The following is a 16,927-nucleotide window of genomic DNA, read 5'->3' as shown; positions in this document are numbered from 1 at the left end:
GTATTTGTGTGAAATTACTTGTGTTGATTAATTCTAGAGATATGGGCTCTGGGATTTTTTTTGGAAGAAATGGATAGGTTTCATTGAGAGGACAGAAGTTCAAAGTGAAATACTTTCAAATACTCTTTGATCAGCAAACTATTCTTTCTTCCTTTAGAAAGCAAAGAAACAAAAGACCAAGCTTAGATTGCTGAGTCAGCTGAAGAATTTTATTTTTGTTTCCTGTCTCCAGAGAAAAATGAACTGATTTCATAGGAATAGCTATGTGGTAGAAACTACTGTGCTGCTGCTCTGGAAGGGGAGGTGACCAAGGTGAGGAGAGTACTGAAGGCACCCTTGCATGGTGGGGAGTCTGGAGAGGGTGTTGCTTTTTGGGGGCTGGTAGATTGAAGTCTGGAAAATTGCAGGGACAGTTAGGAAATATTAATAAGCACCTCACAGTTTCGAATGGCTGTGGCATATGCAAGCAGCCCTGGGGTGTGCATTGTGGCAGATGGGCAGTGGGAAAGGTGGGGGACAAGAATGCTTGAGTAAATGGTAATTTCTTCATCTTGGGAAAAGAGCTGTTACAGAGCAGGCTTGGGGTGAGAAACTGTTTTGTGGCTGTTAGCAAAGGGGTGGAAAACTCTGGTTTTGCCAGAACATCACAGGTGCAAAAGGGCTGCTGCGCTAAGCCCGTAACATCCCAACTGTCCACGGCTCTATTAACATTTCAGCTACTGGACTTTGAAGAGCTGGAGAGAACTTCATTAATGACTTCACGCTGTTCAAAGGTGGTATTAACAGGCTGGCTACCCCAAAAAGGCTGGCTTCAACAGCTCCAGGATGCCTGGATGCAAAGATTCGGATCCTGTGGGAATTACTGGATAAGGGTTATAACTGGCAAAAAAATGTGGACTGAGAGCAACTGCTTAGCAGTGGCTCCCTCTGCAAGAGTTCACAGTGTGTATGAGAGCTCGTAGTGTGGCGTCACTGCTGCAGGGTTCCCCTCCTCAGGAGCCTGTCCTCAGAGACCAGGTCTGGGGGGAGGAGGAGAAAGCTGCAGAGGTCAGCTCCATCCACCTTCCCGAAGGCTGGAAGGAAGCCTGTTCCTTGCCTTGGGGGCAGCCTCTCAGATAGCCAGGATTTAGCACTGAACATCCGGGGATGCCCGGCACCAGGAGAAATGCTCTTTGCAGTGAGGAGCACTGTGTGCATTGCTTCCTCCTTGAGAGCAGGCTGTGAAGGGTGTTGGAAGAGTCAACGGACCTTGATTTCATTAGAGACCTTTCCTTCTCAGGCAGATTTCTACTTTCACCTGAGTATTAAAGGTTACTTTCAAAATGTTTTTCTTCCTGCAACTAATCACAGAATCCCAGGTTGGAAGGGACCTCAGGGATCATCTGGTCCAACCTTTCTAGGAAGAGCACAGCCTAGACAAGATGGCCCAGCACCCTGTCCAACCTAATCTTAAAAGTGTCCAATGTGGCCGAGTCAACCACTTCCCTGGGGAGATTATTCCAATGGTGACTGTCCTCACTGTGAAAAATTTCCCTCTAGTGTCCAATCGGAATCTCCCCAAGAGCAACTTGTGTCCATTCCCCCTTGTCCTCTCCATGTGACTCTGTGTAAAAAGGGAGTCTCCACCTTCTTTGTAGCTACCCGTTAAGTACTGGTACATGGGGATGAGATCCCCTCTGAGCCTCCTTTTCTCAAGGTGGAACAAACATCTCTAGAGAGATCTTATGGGAATGATGAGCTCTGCTGTGAGAGGAAAAGGCTCCCATTTATTAGTGTTCTTCCACTAAACCTACAAAAAAAATCCGTATTTGGCACCTTGAGAAGGGACATTTGCCCAGGGACTGGCTGGCTGGAGGCATCGGTGTGCAAGTACATCAGCGCAGTCCTCTGGAACAAGGGAGCCACGGTTTTTCCAGGGCTAGCTAAAAGAAACGCCTTTACTTTGTATCCCAGGCAAAACCCCCTGTCCTGTTCTTGTGCCTGACTAGAGAAGTTTGACTCGCTAAGGGGCCCTGTGCATTTCAGCATTTCACTACTGTGTTTTGAAATTTCATTTTTCCCTCATTTTGGAGATCATCAGCCAAGATAAACATTTCACAACAAATTCCTCCACAAGTGCTACCTGCAGTAACTAATTTCCAGTGGTGTATTTCTCTCATTGCTTTGCAGACAGTAAATGCAATTGGCAGTTTTGACCAGAAACAAGTGAGGGGGAATTAAAGCCCAATGAAAGGATAATGGATCTCTGGATTTTTGCAAGCACATGTGTGGGTGTTGCAGATTTTGCTCAAGCATGTCATAGACGGGCTGGGGGGTGGATGACAAGATGCTATTTTCAGAAAATAGGACAACCTGCCAAAACAGCTTCTTTTTTTTTTCTTGCCTGTTTTTCACCACGTCCTAGTAAAGGAACGGAGGAACACTAACCCCCATTGAGAATTTTTGGAGGCAGAACTATATCTGTTATTTATTAATCCAGGCACTGATCAAAGCCCAGGGGAGGAAATCTGTGCCGGTTCATCCATAATACTTGAGCACATACTTGCCGTTAATTGCATGTTCTGTTGGCTTCAAGTCTAAGCCCTGTGTGCATTGCTAAAGGGGGAGGTTTTGTGAGTCAGATGACATTAGGTCACTTGGTGCATGCTCTTCTGTGTCTGCTGGGGACACGGGACAAGATAGGTCTTTGGGGTGGTTGGCTCTGACCATTTTTGTGCTCAAGGATCATTAGGTGGACTGGGCTGCTTGGAAAAAAAAAAAGAGGGGCTATAATTAAAAGCAAATTCTGCCTTGAATATTGTACTAAGGAAGCTCAGGAATTAGAGGCAACTTCACGTTTATATGGAGAGAGCACAGCTTCTGCTCCCCCACGCACACGTAACAGCTGTAGCTTTGTTCGGCATGTCTGGCTTCATGTATTGTTTTCAGAGCAGGGGTAATTAGTGTCTGAAAACGTAACTGCTCTTTGCTATTGTGGAACAATGTAAAAATCTTTTTTTCACTGTAAAACATTCCTGCCCTCTTTTGATCTTGTCAAGCTAGACAATACAGCTGTCTTGTCATCATATTTCCCACGGCAAAGGAAGGTTTGCCAAATGGTAGAAGAAACCTCAGAAGCCCTTAATTACTGTGACTTCATCAGTGAAACCTGACTGTCTTTGGTGGACTGGCTTCAGAGTCAAGTGAATCTGAGGGAATTCAGACCTGGATGGCTTGGCAATGGTGGCTGTTGTTAACAAACAGACCCAGCAGGCAAAGGGGATGGTGTCAGCAGCGATGAGTGGCGAGGCTGACCTTAGTGCTGCTCTGCTGAGTGTGGGCTGCCAGGTCTCCTTCCTGAGTCATCAGCTTTATTTGTGAATTAATAACAATACTCAGTGCAATACAAGGCAAAAAGTGCTGTCCAGCTCATTTTTGGAGGAACTTGGGGGGAAAGGTTTTTCATTACTTTTTTCCCTAATTGGGTAAATTTATTACTGAAGTGTTCCTTATTTGCATCATCCATCAGTCAGTGAAAATAACTTCTGCTAATGCAGCCCAACAGTATTGCTCTGATGTTAACAAAGCGCAAAGGGCGTGATTGCAAAGGGTCACTCTCAGGGCTCCTGATTTTGTTTAGGAGATGGAAGGCAAAGGTGAAAGGCAGGGGTGGTGCTGGAGATAGAAAAGCAGCAGAAGGAACACTGGCCAAGGATGATTTGAAGGAAAAGGTGGGGTGTAAAGAACGAGAGATAAAAGAAGATGAAAGAAGAATAAGTTAGAGGAAGTAAGAGGCAGAACAGGTAGAATTACATCAAAGGTGGGAGGCAGAGGTAGAGGCAATTAATCTTTTGTGAGTCATCACCAAGCCATCCTGCCCCCAGAAAGGCTGACTCGGCAACATCGGTGGAAAAATCAGGGCTTTCTCTCTGAGATGCCATTCCAGATCAAAGAGGTTTCGATTAGTAAAACTGGGTTTTCGTCACTGATCCTCCCCTGCTTTAAAGAAACTTTTCAAATGCATCTTGTGAAGTCAGCATCCACCCTAACCACCCCAGGGCTTGGGTCGCTCGCCTCTCTTCCTTGCCACTGCCTCCTCTTCGCAGGGCTGAATCACGGTCTATTCTGGGGCCCTTTGCACAACTGAGATCTCAGTTGTTTGGGCAGAGGTGAGGTGGCCACAAGAGACACCAATTACTGCACATCCTCTTAGAGGCTAGGGAAATCTAAAAAGAAAAGCAAGTGAATAAAAATAACTTGATGGAAGAAGGCTTCTGTCATCTGGTTCACTGACAGATGCTTGGCCACAAAAGCACTGCTGGGAAGATAAGAGTAAGATGTTAGTATAATATATGAACATTTTTTTCTGGCTTATCATGATTCAGAACTAAGGTGTAGTCAGGAAAACAGGGAATGGAAAAGGAAAGTGATCTCAGTTACTTTACCATGTTTCAGAAAGGCTGGTGGGTTGTTGGTGATTAGATGGGATGGGGCTGTGGTGGCTGAGGCCAGATGGAGGTGCAGGGGGTGGGCAGCAACTCCTGGTCTAAATCTTGGTAGAAACATTCCTTAAGTTATTTCATCTTTGGTATGTGCAGGAGTTTGAACTGCTACTTGCAACACCGTGCGTTGCCTGGCATGCTATTTCAGGACTCCAGGGGAGAAAAAAAACCAACCACCCTAAAGACGTGTTTTACACACTAAAATGAATGCAGAACTGCCTTGTTCTTTTTTTTCTCCCCCCAAAGCAATCAGATTGTATTTAATGTAGCTCATCTCAGTTCCACAGTGCTTGTGAAAGCAATGTGAGGGCCAGAGCAATTCTCTAAAGCCTATTTGCAGTGTGAGGTGGTAACATAAAACCGTGGAGCTCCCATCATCACAGCAAAGCCTGGCTTTCCTGTGAGGGGCTTGAGCCTTCTTGCTGTGCTTAGCTGGAAAAGCAGATACTGCACCCTGCAGCGGGGCCCTTAAAAGGCAGCTGCAGTACCTGAGTGTGGCCGTACAAACACAGCACATGTGATTAATTATTGAAGAACCAGAAAATCTTACTTAAGCATCTGGGGAGAGAGAGAGGAGAGGAAAAAACCCCAACCAGACAAAAATAACCCCACACCCAGCCTTGAATGCTTTTATGTTGAGCTGCAAAGTCTGGGCTGATTGGGGACCCCGGCTTTGCCACTGCATGGGAGCATAGGATGGTCCCCAGCCTGGCTCTGCACACCATCACAGGTGTCGCCCCTGCCCTGGGCTGCAGCCCCATGGGCTGGGTGCAAGGTGAAACCTGGCTTGAACCCAGCCTCAAGCCCTGACAACAGGAGCTGAGGAGGGCTGTGAGCACAGTCTCTGGCTGCACAGCATTGCATTCTTCTGGGGAAGGAGGGATGGGCCAAGTTCCCTCCCAGTCCAAAACTCCACGGAGGCTGCCACTGTTTTCCAGGGGTTTTGAACCAGGTTCCCAGTTTTGTTCTATGTCACAGAATCGCAGAATGGTGGGGGTTGGCAGGGACCTCTGGAGATCATCTCATCCAACCCCCTGCTTGAGCAGGCACACCCAGAGCAGGGGGCACAGAAATGCGTCCAGGCGGGGTTTGAATGTCTCCAGGGAAGGGACTCCACAGCCTCCCTGGGCAGCCCGTGCCACTGCTCTGGCACCCGCACAGGAAAGGAGATTTTCCTTATGTTCAGGTGGAACTTCCTGTGTTCCAGTTTGTGCCCATTGCCCCTTGTCCTGTCATTGGGCACTATTGAAAAGAGCCTGGTCCCATCATCCTGACACCCACCCTTTAGATATTTACAGGTATTTATGAAATCCCCCCTTAGTCTTCTCTTCTCCAGGCTGAACAAACCCTGGTGTCTCAGCCTTTCCTCATAAGGAAGATGCTCCAGTCCCCTGATCATCTTGGTAGCTCTCCGCTGGACTTGCTCAAGGAGTTCCACATCCTTCTTAAACTGGGGAGCCCAGAACTGGACACAGGACTCCAAATGTGGACTCACCAGGGCAGAGTAGAGGCAGAGGATAACCTCTCTCGATCTGCTGGCCACACTCCTTTTAATGCAGCCCAGAATGTTGTTGGCCTTGGCCACAAGGGCACATTGTTGGCTCATGGTCAGCTTGTTGTCCACCAGCACTCCCAGGTCCTTCTCAACAGAGCCACTTTCCAGTAGGTCAGCCCCCAGCCATGTCAATACAATGCCCAAGCAGCTGTGCATGAGGAAAGCAGAGAAAACTTTCTTTTCTGACCATGAAAATCATGCGTTTCAAATCTTTCCATAATCCTAGTGATGGATAAAGCAAAGCCACTTTCTCTCACGGCTGCAGAATTGGCATGACAGGCGCTAGGAAATCTTCCTTCCCCGTTTTCCCTCCTGCTTTAGGAAAGAACAATAAGCCCTGACGAAAAGTGTGTGCACACTGATGCCAGGAAGCTTTGAAACCAAGTCAGGAAACTGTCTGATCATGAGCGTTGGAGTCTCTCTGAAGTGTTCAGTTTTCATCAGTCTTTGCTGTGTTCACATAGGGGAGGCGAGTCAGCTGCTGCTCATCTCCACAATCTAGGCAGACGCATTTCTTGTTTTCATCCCACCACTACTATAGCGACAGAAGCTGAGGGAAGAAAACGCCTGAGGCAAATAACCGGCGTAATGCATCAACCGCTGATGAAAAGGTTCTGCCTACATGTTCGGGTACATTTAGTTTGGACCAGGAAAGGCAAAAAGCCATGCAATCCTCCAACGTCCATTAATCCATCTTCTGTGATTTCTACTGCGGGTACTTGGTTTCCCTCTGGGGACCTAACTTTTTATTTAGTCATATATTTATGGCTGCTGCTGCTGTTGGCTTGCTGTTGCACACATTAATTGCCCTTGAGCAGAGGAATGTCTCCCAGAAGGCCTCATCCTTTCTCTGTACTAGATCATAACTTCTTTAATTGCTGCTGTTAACTTGCTGCTGGATTCATCCCCTCCGCTCTCCCTGTGCAGAGCAGAACAGCGTGATCCCTTGCTGGGCCCCATGTCCCCAGTGATGCTAATCTGGGCCATGCAACAGGACCAGCCACAGTACCCCCTCCAAGGATCCCCTTTCTCTTTCTGAATCAGAAACCAAAATCATTAGAGCAAAGAAAGGTCTAGCAAGAGCTGCCAGACAGAACCACAAATCTATTAGCCCAGTCGCTGATTGTGCGAGTACAAGGTTAGGGCTTTGATTGCTTAAACCAGGGCACACAGACTGTTTCTCTGACCCAAGTTGTGTATTTCTGCTGCAGCTTGGTTTTAAAAGCTTTTAATGTAGAGGCACTTTGTGGCTCACAGTCCCATGGGCTAATAGCCATAGGTAGCTGTGCACTAAGCTATTTTACATGAGGAAGTTGTGAGCTTCCAAATACAAGTATCCCATAGCCTTAATATAGAGGATACGACCTGTTTTCTGCTGCCTTGATTGTAAGAATCTGAGGTTCAAATTGTTTCTTATGTTATCCTTTTTCAGTTGTTGCCATGGCAAAACCCCAGAGAGGAAGGGGGGTGGGGGTGTACCAAACCACTAGAACATCAACTTTTCTCTGAGATTGATCAAAAGATAGATTCAGGTCCTCAGTCTCACGTAGGTGCCTGCATGGAAGTAACCTCACACGTATAAGCAGCTCTGGAGAGCACAGCCCGCACAACTACTTATAGAGCCAGTTATTCAAGCTGGGGATCAATGTGCATCAGGAATGGGATAGGGAGACAGAGCAAATGTATTTATATCTTTATTCAGGTAACAGTTTCCTTTTTCTGTACTTCACCTGCTGCTCTTTGGGATGTTTTCCAGGTTGTATCAAGTGAATTTCGATGTTCCCACTTGTGAAGGCAAGCACCGAGAAAAGCTCTCCTTGATAGGGGACTTCTCCTCTTCGGCGGAGTTCTTTGTCACCATTGCAGTCTTTGCCTTCCTCTACTCCCTGGCTGCCACCGTGGTTTATATCTTCTTCCAGAACAAGTACCGTGAAAACAACAGAGGGCCTCTAATTGTAAGTGTGCATTTGCAGCGTTTTCAGATGTAGGTCTTAATCTCTTGCTTTTTTGGTGGTTAAGGCTGTGGCACGGTCTGGGATATCCAAGTGGTCCAATGCCCAATGCATCTCTGTATTCCCCTGCTTCGATATCTTAATGGTGATTTAAACTTTTAGCCTCAAGGGTAACAGAGACTATATACAGGTGGAGTATAGTCCCAATCCCATATGTACGTGTGGGATTCCCTGCTTCTCTCCCACTGCCTGCAGTGATAATGTTCACACAAAGAATGAGGATGTAGCTGGGTGGTTGGAGGATCAGGGTCTGAGCCATGTCTGGGACAGCAGAGCTTCATTGGCGGGGAAAAACTGGAAGACGAGATCTTTGGCATCAAATGAAACCACACCCTTGACCAAAGCCTAGCCAGGGAGATTGCTTATTGCTAATTACTGCTGGGTTCAGCCAAATGATTTTGCTTTGGACAATTATGAGGCTAGTTTTTCAGTATTACCCTAGGCTCCCAGCACTTTTGAGTCTCCACTGGTTTATGAGGCTCCTCACTTTCCAGTTATCATTTTATACATCCATCAAGCTGTGGCTGTTTGTGCCTTTATTTTTCTTTTTACTGATTCCTGAAGGCCTGTGATAAAAAGTGCTGCTGTGCATTCATTTTCTCATAAATCAAGACTGTAAAGGCAGTGGGAGCTATTTTGTTCCAGGTGTCTGCTACCTGTCAGCACATCACGCTCCATGATAAACCCCTTGGCCTTGCTAGGCTGCTAAGGGCTGTGTGCTGATCCTCCCTTGCGCTGAAGTTGGGTCAGGTGTCTGCATCTGCGGGCTGTAGGGCTGCATCACGCTTTCCCTTCCACGGGCAACCCTCTCCTCCATAAACTGCAAGGATTTCCTCTCCCTTACGCTAAGCTAGAGGAAATATTTCTCTGAAGTCTTGATGTGAAGAGAGCCATTCAAAGGGGAGGTGGGGGAGTTTAGCAGGGATCGATGTAAGGAAAGAGTGAGTTGTGGATTTCAGAAAAACGTAAAGTTTATGACTGACGGAAACCGGATATTTGGCTGAGACTTGTGCCTTAAGTGACTGAAAGCCAACAATAAAGAGCATCAGGAAAATATAACAGAAAGGAAAATAAATCACCAATGCAGAAGGGCTGTACCTGTTAAAGGAAATAACTACAGTAACAGTAAGCAGAAGATTAAACTCTAGGTGGGTAAACTTAGCATCGTGGAGTTTTGAGGGAAAGATTTTCCTACTGCAAGACATGAGTTGTTTTAATTAAGTTTGCATAATTCAAAACCGATTAATTGTTACAGAAGGAAAAATTCTCATTCCACATCAAAGGAAATGAATCCTCTTCATCTGGGGGTTGTTGGGACCTTTCCTCTCTCCCTAGAAAATCATGAGGAAAGGAGGGGAGCTCTTCACATAGGAGAGGTAGAAGAGGCAAGATAAAGGGGTCCCTACAGAAACACAGAATAAATAAAGTGCCTTGTTTCTGCTTGGTTCAGTTGATATCAAGTAATATCTCATTTCAAACTGTCTCATCAAAGAATTAGTTGCAGAGATCTGACATTTTAGTTTTCTTGCAGAAAATAATTATTTCTTCTGACCAACCACATTGTCCTGTGTAGCAACAGAAAAAGGAAAGAAAAAATAATACTAGTATGTCAGATCATGATGTGGCTGTTTGCTGTTGCTCAGGACTTCCCTGAATCAGCTGCTGCAGTCATGTTTGTCACAGGATGCATGGTACAATCCACTACAGCATTAATGTGGTATTGATTTGATTTGTTCTGTGTAATGGATTGTAATTGAATCTACAGGTTAAATTTAACTGGTGTCTGTTACCAAAGCCTCTGTTTGCAATTTCCCAATCTTTAAACCAAGCCTAAATTACCTCATTTGTTTAGAACGTAAAGATGCTTCTGAGTCTGTCCTACAGCAAAAGCAGCTCCTGCCAGTGAGTGGTGTTGGGAAGTGGCTGAGGGTTATGCTCAGCTTACACCTGCCAGGAGGGGAGTCCCATCTGCCCCAGCCACACAAACCAGCATCTCCTTTGCACTTCCAGCTCTGTGTTGGGTATTTTTAGGTGAAAAAAAACCAAACCTTTCTCACCTGGCCCCCATCCTTGCTGGTTTCCCCGGAGGCTGCCCAGTGCAATGATTGCAGCACCACAGCCTGACTGGGACAGAGTGTGGGTTCTACTGTGCAGTGGAGATGTAGGAAAAATGCAGAGCCCCAGGCAGAGAAAAAGCATGCAGCTGTAGCCAGGAGGAATTCAAGGTAACTCAGAGTGAAAACCAGCTTCCCGTGGCTGCAGGGCTCACCTGAGGGATGCAACATATTGTGCAAAGGACGCAGGTGACACATCCTCCAGCTCCAGGCAGATGCTACACTGAGCTGGCATACCCAGCAAGATCACACATATATCAGATCAGATGTGTGAGTATGTCTCATCCCCGAGGTTGTTCCTCACAAAGAAAAATGCTGCAGAAATCCCACGTGCTTTGTGCACGCCTGAGTCCAGCCAGCAGTCACTCAGCACGTGTTGGTGCCGGTGGCAGGGCAGTCCTTGCTCCTTCCTCGTCACCGTGTGTCAGGCGGGGTTTCCAGAGTACCAGTCTTTTGCCTCTTAGTGAAGAGTTAGAAGATCATGGTTTCATCTGTCCTTGCTTCTGATGCAATGCCTGATCACAATCCCGTATTTAAAACCATTCCCATTTTAAGCCTTGTACTTCCTCTTGGCTTGATATCTGCTCAGTCTGGGGTGACATCTGCCTTTAAGCGGCACCCTCTCAGAGCTGGCTGCCTTTCCTCCTGACAAATATTCAGGATTTGAAAAAGGGGCATAGCAGGAGAAGTGGGGAGAGGGGGAAAAACCCTTTCACTTGAAATTTTAAGATATTTTTTCAAAAACCCTTGCACAGGCAGTCAGAGCACCATCAATGCATTACCAACTAGCAGTGGCCTGACTGGATGCAGAAAATATGATTCTAGAGAATTTAATGACCACTAAGTCACAAGAAACTTGCAGAGAAAATTTGTCATAAGTGTTTCAAGTTTATCTGGTTTATACAGATATAGGGAAACCCAACTGCATGTGCTGAGATCTCAGTAAAGCATCACTTTAACTGTGGAAAAATATTTTAATGTTCAGTGTGAAGTGAGACATCATAGCAAGGAAATATTTCCAGTAGGAGAAGCCGTTAACTCCTTCCATGGCAGTTTGGATGGCACGGGCATGTTTTATTCACTCTGCAGTGAGCCATGTCTGTTGCTAACGTTGCCTGTCAGGTTTTGGGGATAAAAGTCTTCCTTTCAGTCACACAGGGCCCCAGTTGTGTTACTCGTCTGCGACGGAGGTGGGAGTCACCCCTTCCCATGGGGCTATCAGCATCGAGCCCTTGCCACGTGTGCCCTCTGTCTCAATGGCTCCATGGAGAGATCATTCAGGGGGGTTCATACTAGATACATACACCTAAGAGAGGAGCTTGGATTCCCAGTTCCTAAAGGAAGAAGGAGGCAGCAGTCTACCTGGGATTAAATACCTAATAGATATGTGCCATGTGTTTCTGAGCTCTGCAAACGGCAGCTGTGATTTTAATTTCATTGCAAACTCTCACCCGATGCACGTGTGCAGCGAGGAGCTGGGGGGGCTCGCCTCAGCGGTTACAAGTACAAGCCAGTTTCTCAGATGACTGATTAGTGCTCAAGAGCCAGAAACATTTTTAAAGAAATTGATTGGAGACGGTGAATTAGATTTTAAAGAATGTGATGTACAACATCTCACCAGTTTTCAGTATATCTGCATCACTAAGCCTAACCTAAGCTGATTTCCACTTGTGTAACGCCATGTACCCTGGGGAGGCTTTGCTGGTTTGCAGGGAGAGCAGAGATGACCTGCACCCTGGGAATACCACCCCAAGGACCTCTGCCTTGATGCCCTGTTTCAGATTTATATATATGCAGCTGCTTGCAAGCAGAGAGTAACCAACTCAGCAGTTAGTCCTGGGCTGAGGTTTTAGGGGATCAGGAGTAGGCACCTCCATTTATCTCTGGAGTGGGAACATAAATGAAAGAAGTCACGGTACATGTGTATCAGTACCCATCACCCAGACTTTTAACTTTTCCCATAGTTTCTATACCCTATATATATTTCATTTAAAATCTCACACCCTGACAACTCTCTGTGTGCCTTCAAGTTTGTCTTTGGGAAGTTACAGATTGACCATGAAAAACCACATGCATTCATGTATAAATGTAAGTCTCTTTATTAGTATTCCAATCAATTAATATAAAAACTTAAAATTATTTAGTCAAGAAAAGTGACTGGCGTAGCCCTGAAAGGAGATATTTCATTTTTATGGTGATTACTTGATAATCTCATTCTTACAGTGCATAAAGATGCTTACATGTAAGATGATGAGATCTTTGCTTTGCATCTGGAGTCCTGTGAATAATCACATTAAGCAGAAAGGCCTTTGGTTCTTTACATGTGTGGCGGACCCAGTGAGTTAAGTACACTCCTAGTCTGCTCTTTGGAGATGTCTTTGATTAAACGTTTTGTTTCTTCCCCTTTGTCCTACTTTCTAAAAAATAGATAGGAAAAGAATGAAGAGCCATCTGTAAAAACAAAGACTGAATCCTTTGCAATTAAAAAATGAAATTATGAATAACCTGAATAATTATTTGCATTTCAAAGAGCTGTTTCAGCCCGCTTTTGCCATCTCCTTTTTGAAACACAAGCCACAGTGACCTTGCTGTACCCACTGGTGCCTCCCAAAGGGTTCTCCATGTCCCTGCCAGAACCAAGCTCGCAAGGCCATACACCATTGCAAGAAGTGTGTAATTCTTTTAAAGCTTCATTATGCAGAAAATCTGGGGTGGGACCTTGTTCAAACAAAAAAAGAGCTAAAATGCCATCATAGGAGGGCGTTCGCTGCCTGCAGCGACCTGCTGTTGGCCACCTTCCCGGGCTGGGGCTATGGCTCTCGCTGGGGTGGTTCTTGAATTTTTAGGTCACTTGTGACTGTGAAAGCAAATCCCCTGAGCAGTTTGCCCTGGCTGGAGTAAAGAAACCTCCCTCTGCTCCTGCGTGGCTGTGCCTGAAACCTGTTGGTAGTGCTGCTGGGCTAGACAGGCTCTGGCTGGGAAGGTTTATAGGCTTTGGCATTTGGGGATTTGCTCCCTTGTATGCTGTGAATGGAGGAAAGGGTTTTGTCAAATGAAAAGGTTTTGTAGCATGAGCATTAGTGGATGGAAATGTTTGTGGAGAGGCACTGAAAGCCCTGTGTAGAAGCCAGTTACGGGGCCAGCAGCTGTGGTTCAGCAAGGGAGGAGAGAGCGCAAGCATGGCAAGGATGCCAGGTGCCCTGCGGCCAGGCTGGAGCTGAGGTTTTGCATGTCTTCAAACATAAAAGCCCAGGGCTGTCGTGCCAAACTTGGACCATGTTGGCTGGGAGGGAGAGCAGGGCATGGAGAGCGTGCAGGGACATGTGTGTTACAGGCCTCCGGGGGTTGCTGAAGCCACCGACCAGCTCAGGGCAGGCGAAACGTGTCCCCTTTCTGAGCGAACAAGCAGCTTCTGCAGCTGCCTTTAGCTGGGTGAGATTGTGCTGGGGGACCCAAAACTCTGCTTGGGAGACTTAAGCGACTGCCCCCTCCCAAGACGGGCATTTTGCAAAAGCTAGTAGCTTGATAGCAAGGAGAAATGTTTCAGTTACCATGAAAAGAAAAGGCACATTCACAGTTCTATTCTAAAACATATAATATATAAAATTGTTCCAAGTAGGCATTTTTGGCAAACTCAGTTATAGCAAGTTTCAACTTGAAAAAGGCAGCAAGATATTTTTTTTGTGTGTTACATATACTTCAGGCCCTTAAAAACTCCCTCCTTGGATATTCATCATATTTTACATCTTGTTTTCTGCTTTCTCCTACATGTTCCTATTTTGCCTCCTTCCCAAAGGCACCTGTAGGCAGACCAAAGTATCTCAGCTGAGATCTGAGAAAGAAACTTTGCAATTAGGAGTACAGTGTAAGCATACAACAATACACACTGAAGAGATCTATAGACACCATTTCAAGAGAGCAACTACAAAAATTACTTTGTACCAAAGGAAAAAAAAAAAAATGACCCATGCTATGGGGATATTAAACATTCAAATGTAAGATTTGTTTTAGTATGCAGGCACTCTGGCTTTAATTACCAAGGAGAAATTCCCCAGATAGACATTACGCTACAGAACAGCTTAGCTTGAAATTCACTTTTATTTTCAGCATGTCATTATCTTATAACTCTGTTCCACCCAGAGCTGTGAAAATGTTCAGCCAGAAATCCAAACCCACTTGAAAACAAGAGAGGTTCAAGTTCCAGCCAAAGCTGAAGGTTAGCAAAGATTCAAATTAAATAGGAAGACACAAGTTTGCTCTAGTCACGCAGAGGGGATGGAACAAATCCTTCAAGAGCCCGAGTCCGGCCGTGTAGCCTTGGTGAGAGCACCCACTGAAAAATTCCTTATGTCTCATTAGCCTTTCTGTCCTGTCTTCCTGACAAGCTGTTGGCCTTGTAACATGTTTCTGGGAGCAGTGATGATCTCCAGCTGGTGGAGGGGTTTGGGTGGGTTCTTCTCCAAGTCCTGCTGTGCAGTCTTTCCCTTTTGGCTCGGTGCATTTCTTGCATCCAGCTAGACTTTACATGTTTTGGGAGTTCCTGTATAAAAGGCCTGATCCCAGCCCCTCGGGAGCGTGGACCCTTTCCCCAAGGCTCTCATTTGCTCTCAGATAGGGTCTGCTCTCTGCATTAGAGGTAGAGAGGGCAGGATTGGGCAGGGTTAGGCTTGTGTGGACACCCTGGTGCAGGAGAGCAGAGGAAGCCAGCAGAAGGATGGAGGATGGAGTGAGATGGAGAAGACCAGACCTGAGAAATGACATTAAATACTTGGTCTCTTTAGGACCAGCCCCTCAGTTGGACAGTGCTATTGGATGTTCCTAGCAGTACTTTATAGCCTAAGACACAAGCTAATAGCAGTTAGAGTGAGGGACTCATGCAGACTGCAGAGTTGTGCAAATGCCTCACCAACATGGGGTCAGGATCTGAGAGCCCGACAGCAGGTCTGAACCCCTGCCGCTTTCACCTGCTTGAAGAACTTTGCTCACTTTTAGAACTTCCCTCTTTTTAGCAAGCTTAAACTCCTACATTGTGTTAGTTTTGGTCAATTTGTCTCTGCTTCAAATTTCTACCTGCTGTTATGCATTTATTTTATTGTTATTGCCAATGCACTGATTGCAGAGCTTGATTTAGCTTGCGAAGCCTAATAGTGTAGTAGCATTGAGAGAGGATTGCTTGTCATTTTAAAAATGTATTCCCCAAAACTCTGGTGTGTCCCTGTCTATTATGTCAATCAGTACCTACATGGGGGCTTGGCATCCAGGTAGATAACATGTCAAGCCTCATAGCAAATAAAGAGCATATCCCATTATATGTGAATATCTCAGTGAATATCTGGTGTTTCTACCAGCTGGAATTTTTAGGAAATGTTTGCAATTGAACTGTTGCCTCTAGGAGTCCATTTCTCATTCAGTTACTGCTAGGCCATATAAGACAGTAATTTCTTTTGCTGGAAATCTCCCTGAGAAGAAAAATTACTCTGGGCTGTATGCCTCTGCCTACCCAGAGTGTCTCTGGGTGTTAAGATAGTTGTCAGCTTCTGGGATTCACACTCTTCAAGAAGGCCCATTTGGCCAGCGTGAAGGGAGGTCAGAGGAGCTCAAAGCTCGGCAGCAGACACAGGCTGCAGAAAACAAATTGTGGCACTGTTAAAAGAGAAGGATGTATCCTTTGGGAAAGCACCCAAGCACAGTTAATTTAATCCCATCTGCGTGAACGGAGAAATCCTTTGTTCATGGCTCACTTGTGCAGCTGGTTTATTGACTGGTGCATCTTCCATCGTGGAAGGAGCTCACGTCCTCTGTCCCTGCGGTGCTGCGGAGAGCACCTTCCCCAAATGTCAGCTGTGCTTGTAGAAGAGGAGAATGATGTTTCCCAGGGATTACTTATTTCTTTGGATAGCAACCTGGAAATGCTGTGTTCTTAATGACCATTTTATCTTCCTTCCATGTGCACCTTTACTGTGTAAGGGGGAAGGGGAAGCAGCCCCCAGGGGAGGTGGGATATCAAGACGCAGCGATGCAGTTAGTGGTATGTTAGACTTTGGCACCTCTACCATCTGTTGTGGGCTGACAGATGGAATGAAATATGACAGCAGAAAGGCTCTTCTGTTTTAGCAAGACACAAGAAAGCTTGAAGAATCACACCTCCTCCCTCCTTTCCCCCCAAACCCACACAACAACAGTGTCACTTGGCCACTTGTTCTGGCTAAGACAAGGAGAAGTTTATGCCTGTGCGTGCTCCTGAGAGTCTTCCGAGGGAAAAGCGAGCAGAGTGGTTCAGAGCAGAGCTGCTTGGAGGCGCTGGATCCTGGAGGGACCGCCACCTCTTCTCCCCTCTTCACGTAGATGGGAATTAGGAGCAAATGTTTTACTGGGACAGAGAGGAGCTGAGGAGTCTCTGTGCTTGGCAAGTCTCGCTGTTTATTTGTTCAGTCGTGATAATTAGCGGCTGTACGACTCGTGCAGAGCAGGGACGTTTGGCCTTACCTGTAGCTGGTGAGAAAACTCCTCAGCTGGTAGTTGAGGATTAGCCAGTTTCAGGTTCTCCCTGACATGCTGCCATAGATGGAAAAGCTTCCTATCGGAAACACACCCTGGCTGTCTGTAGGAGTGTGTGGGGCAAGAGCCAGCCCTCAGGAGGCCCCAGCTCCTTTCCAGGCACCTATATTCTTTTAACTTATCCCACTTCATCAGCCAGGTGCCATGAATGGCCAGATTTCCGAGGCAGCTTAGGATCCTGGGTACCAGCCTCATGCTTGTAAGAAT

The 16,927-nt window shown here is 46.2% G+C and overlaps 1 protein-coding gene across 2 annotated transcripts in view; it reads left to right on the top strand.

The window, feature by feature from the left end:
* SYNPR (synaptoporin) overlaps positions 1–16,927 on the top strand; it is a 112,759-nt gene that overhangs the window by 92,875 nt on the left and 2,957 nt on the right. For both annotated transcript variants that reach the window (XM_075095782.1, XM_075095781.1), the window contains one exon: positions 7,793–7,991. In XM_075095782.1, the coding sequence (XP_074951883.1) occupies positions 7,793–7,991 (199 nt within the window). The remainder of the gene's footprint in view (positions 1–7,792; positions 7,992–16,927) is intronic.

Source organism: Phalacrocorax aristotelis, chromosome 6 (genome assembly GCF_949628215.1).
Source record: "Phalacrocorax aristotelis chromosome 6, bGulAri2.1, whole genome shotgun sequence".
Lineage (NCBI taxonomy): Eukaryota > Metazoa > Chordata > Aves > Suliformes > Phalacrocoracidae > Phalacrocorax > Phalacrocorax aristotelis.
Note: the sequence above shows the minus strand (reverse complement) of the source record. Positions and strands in the feature narration are given on the sequence as shown.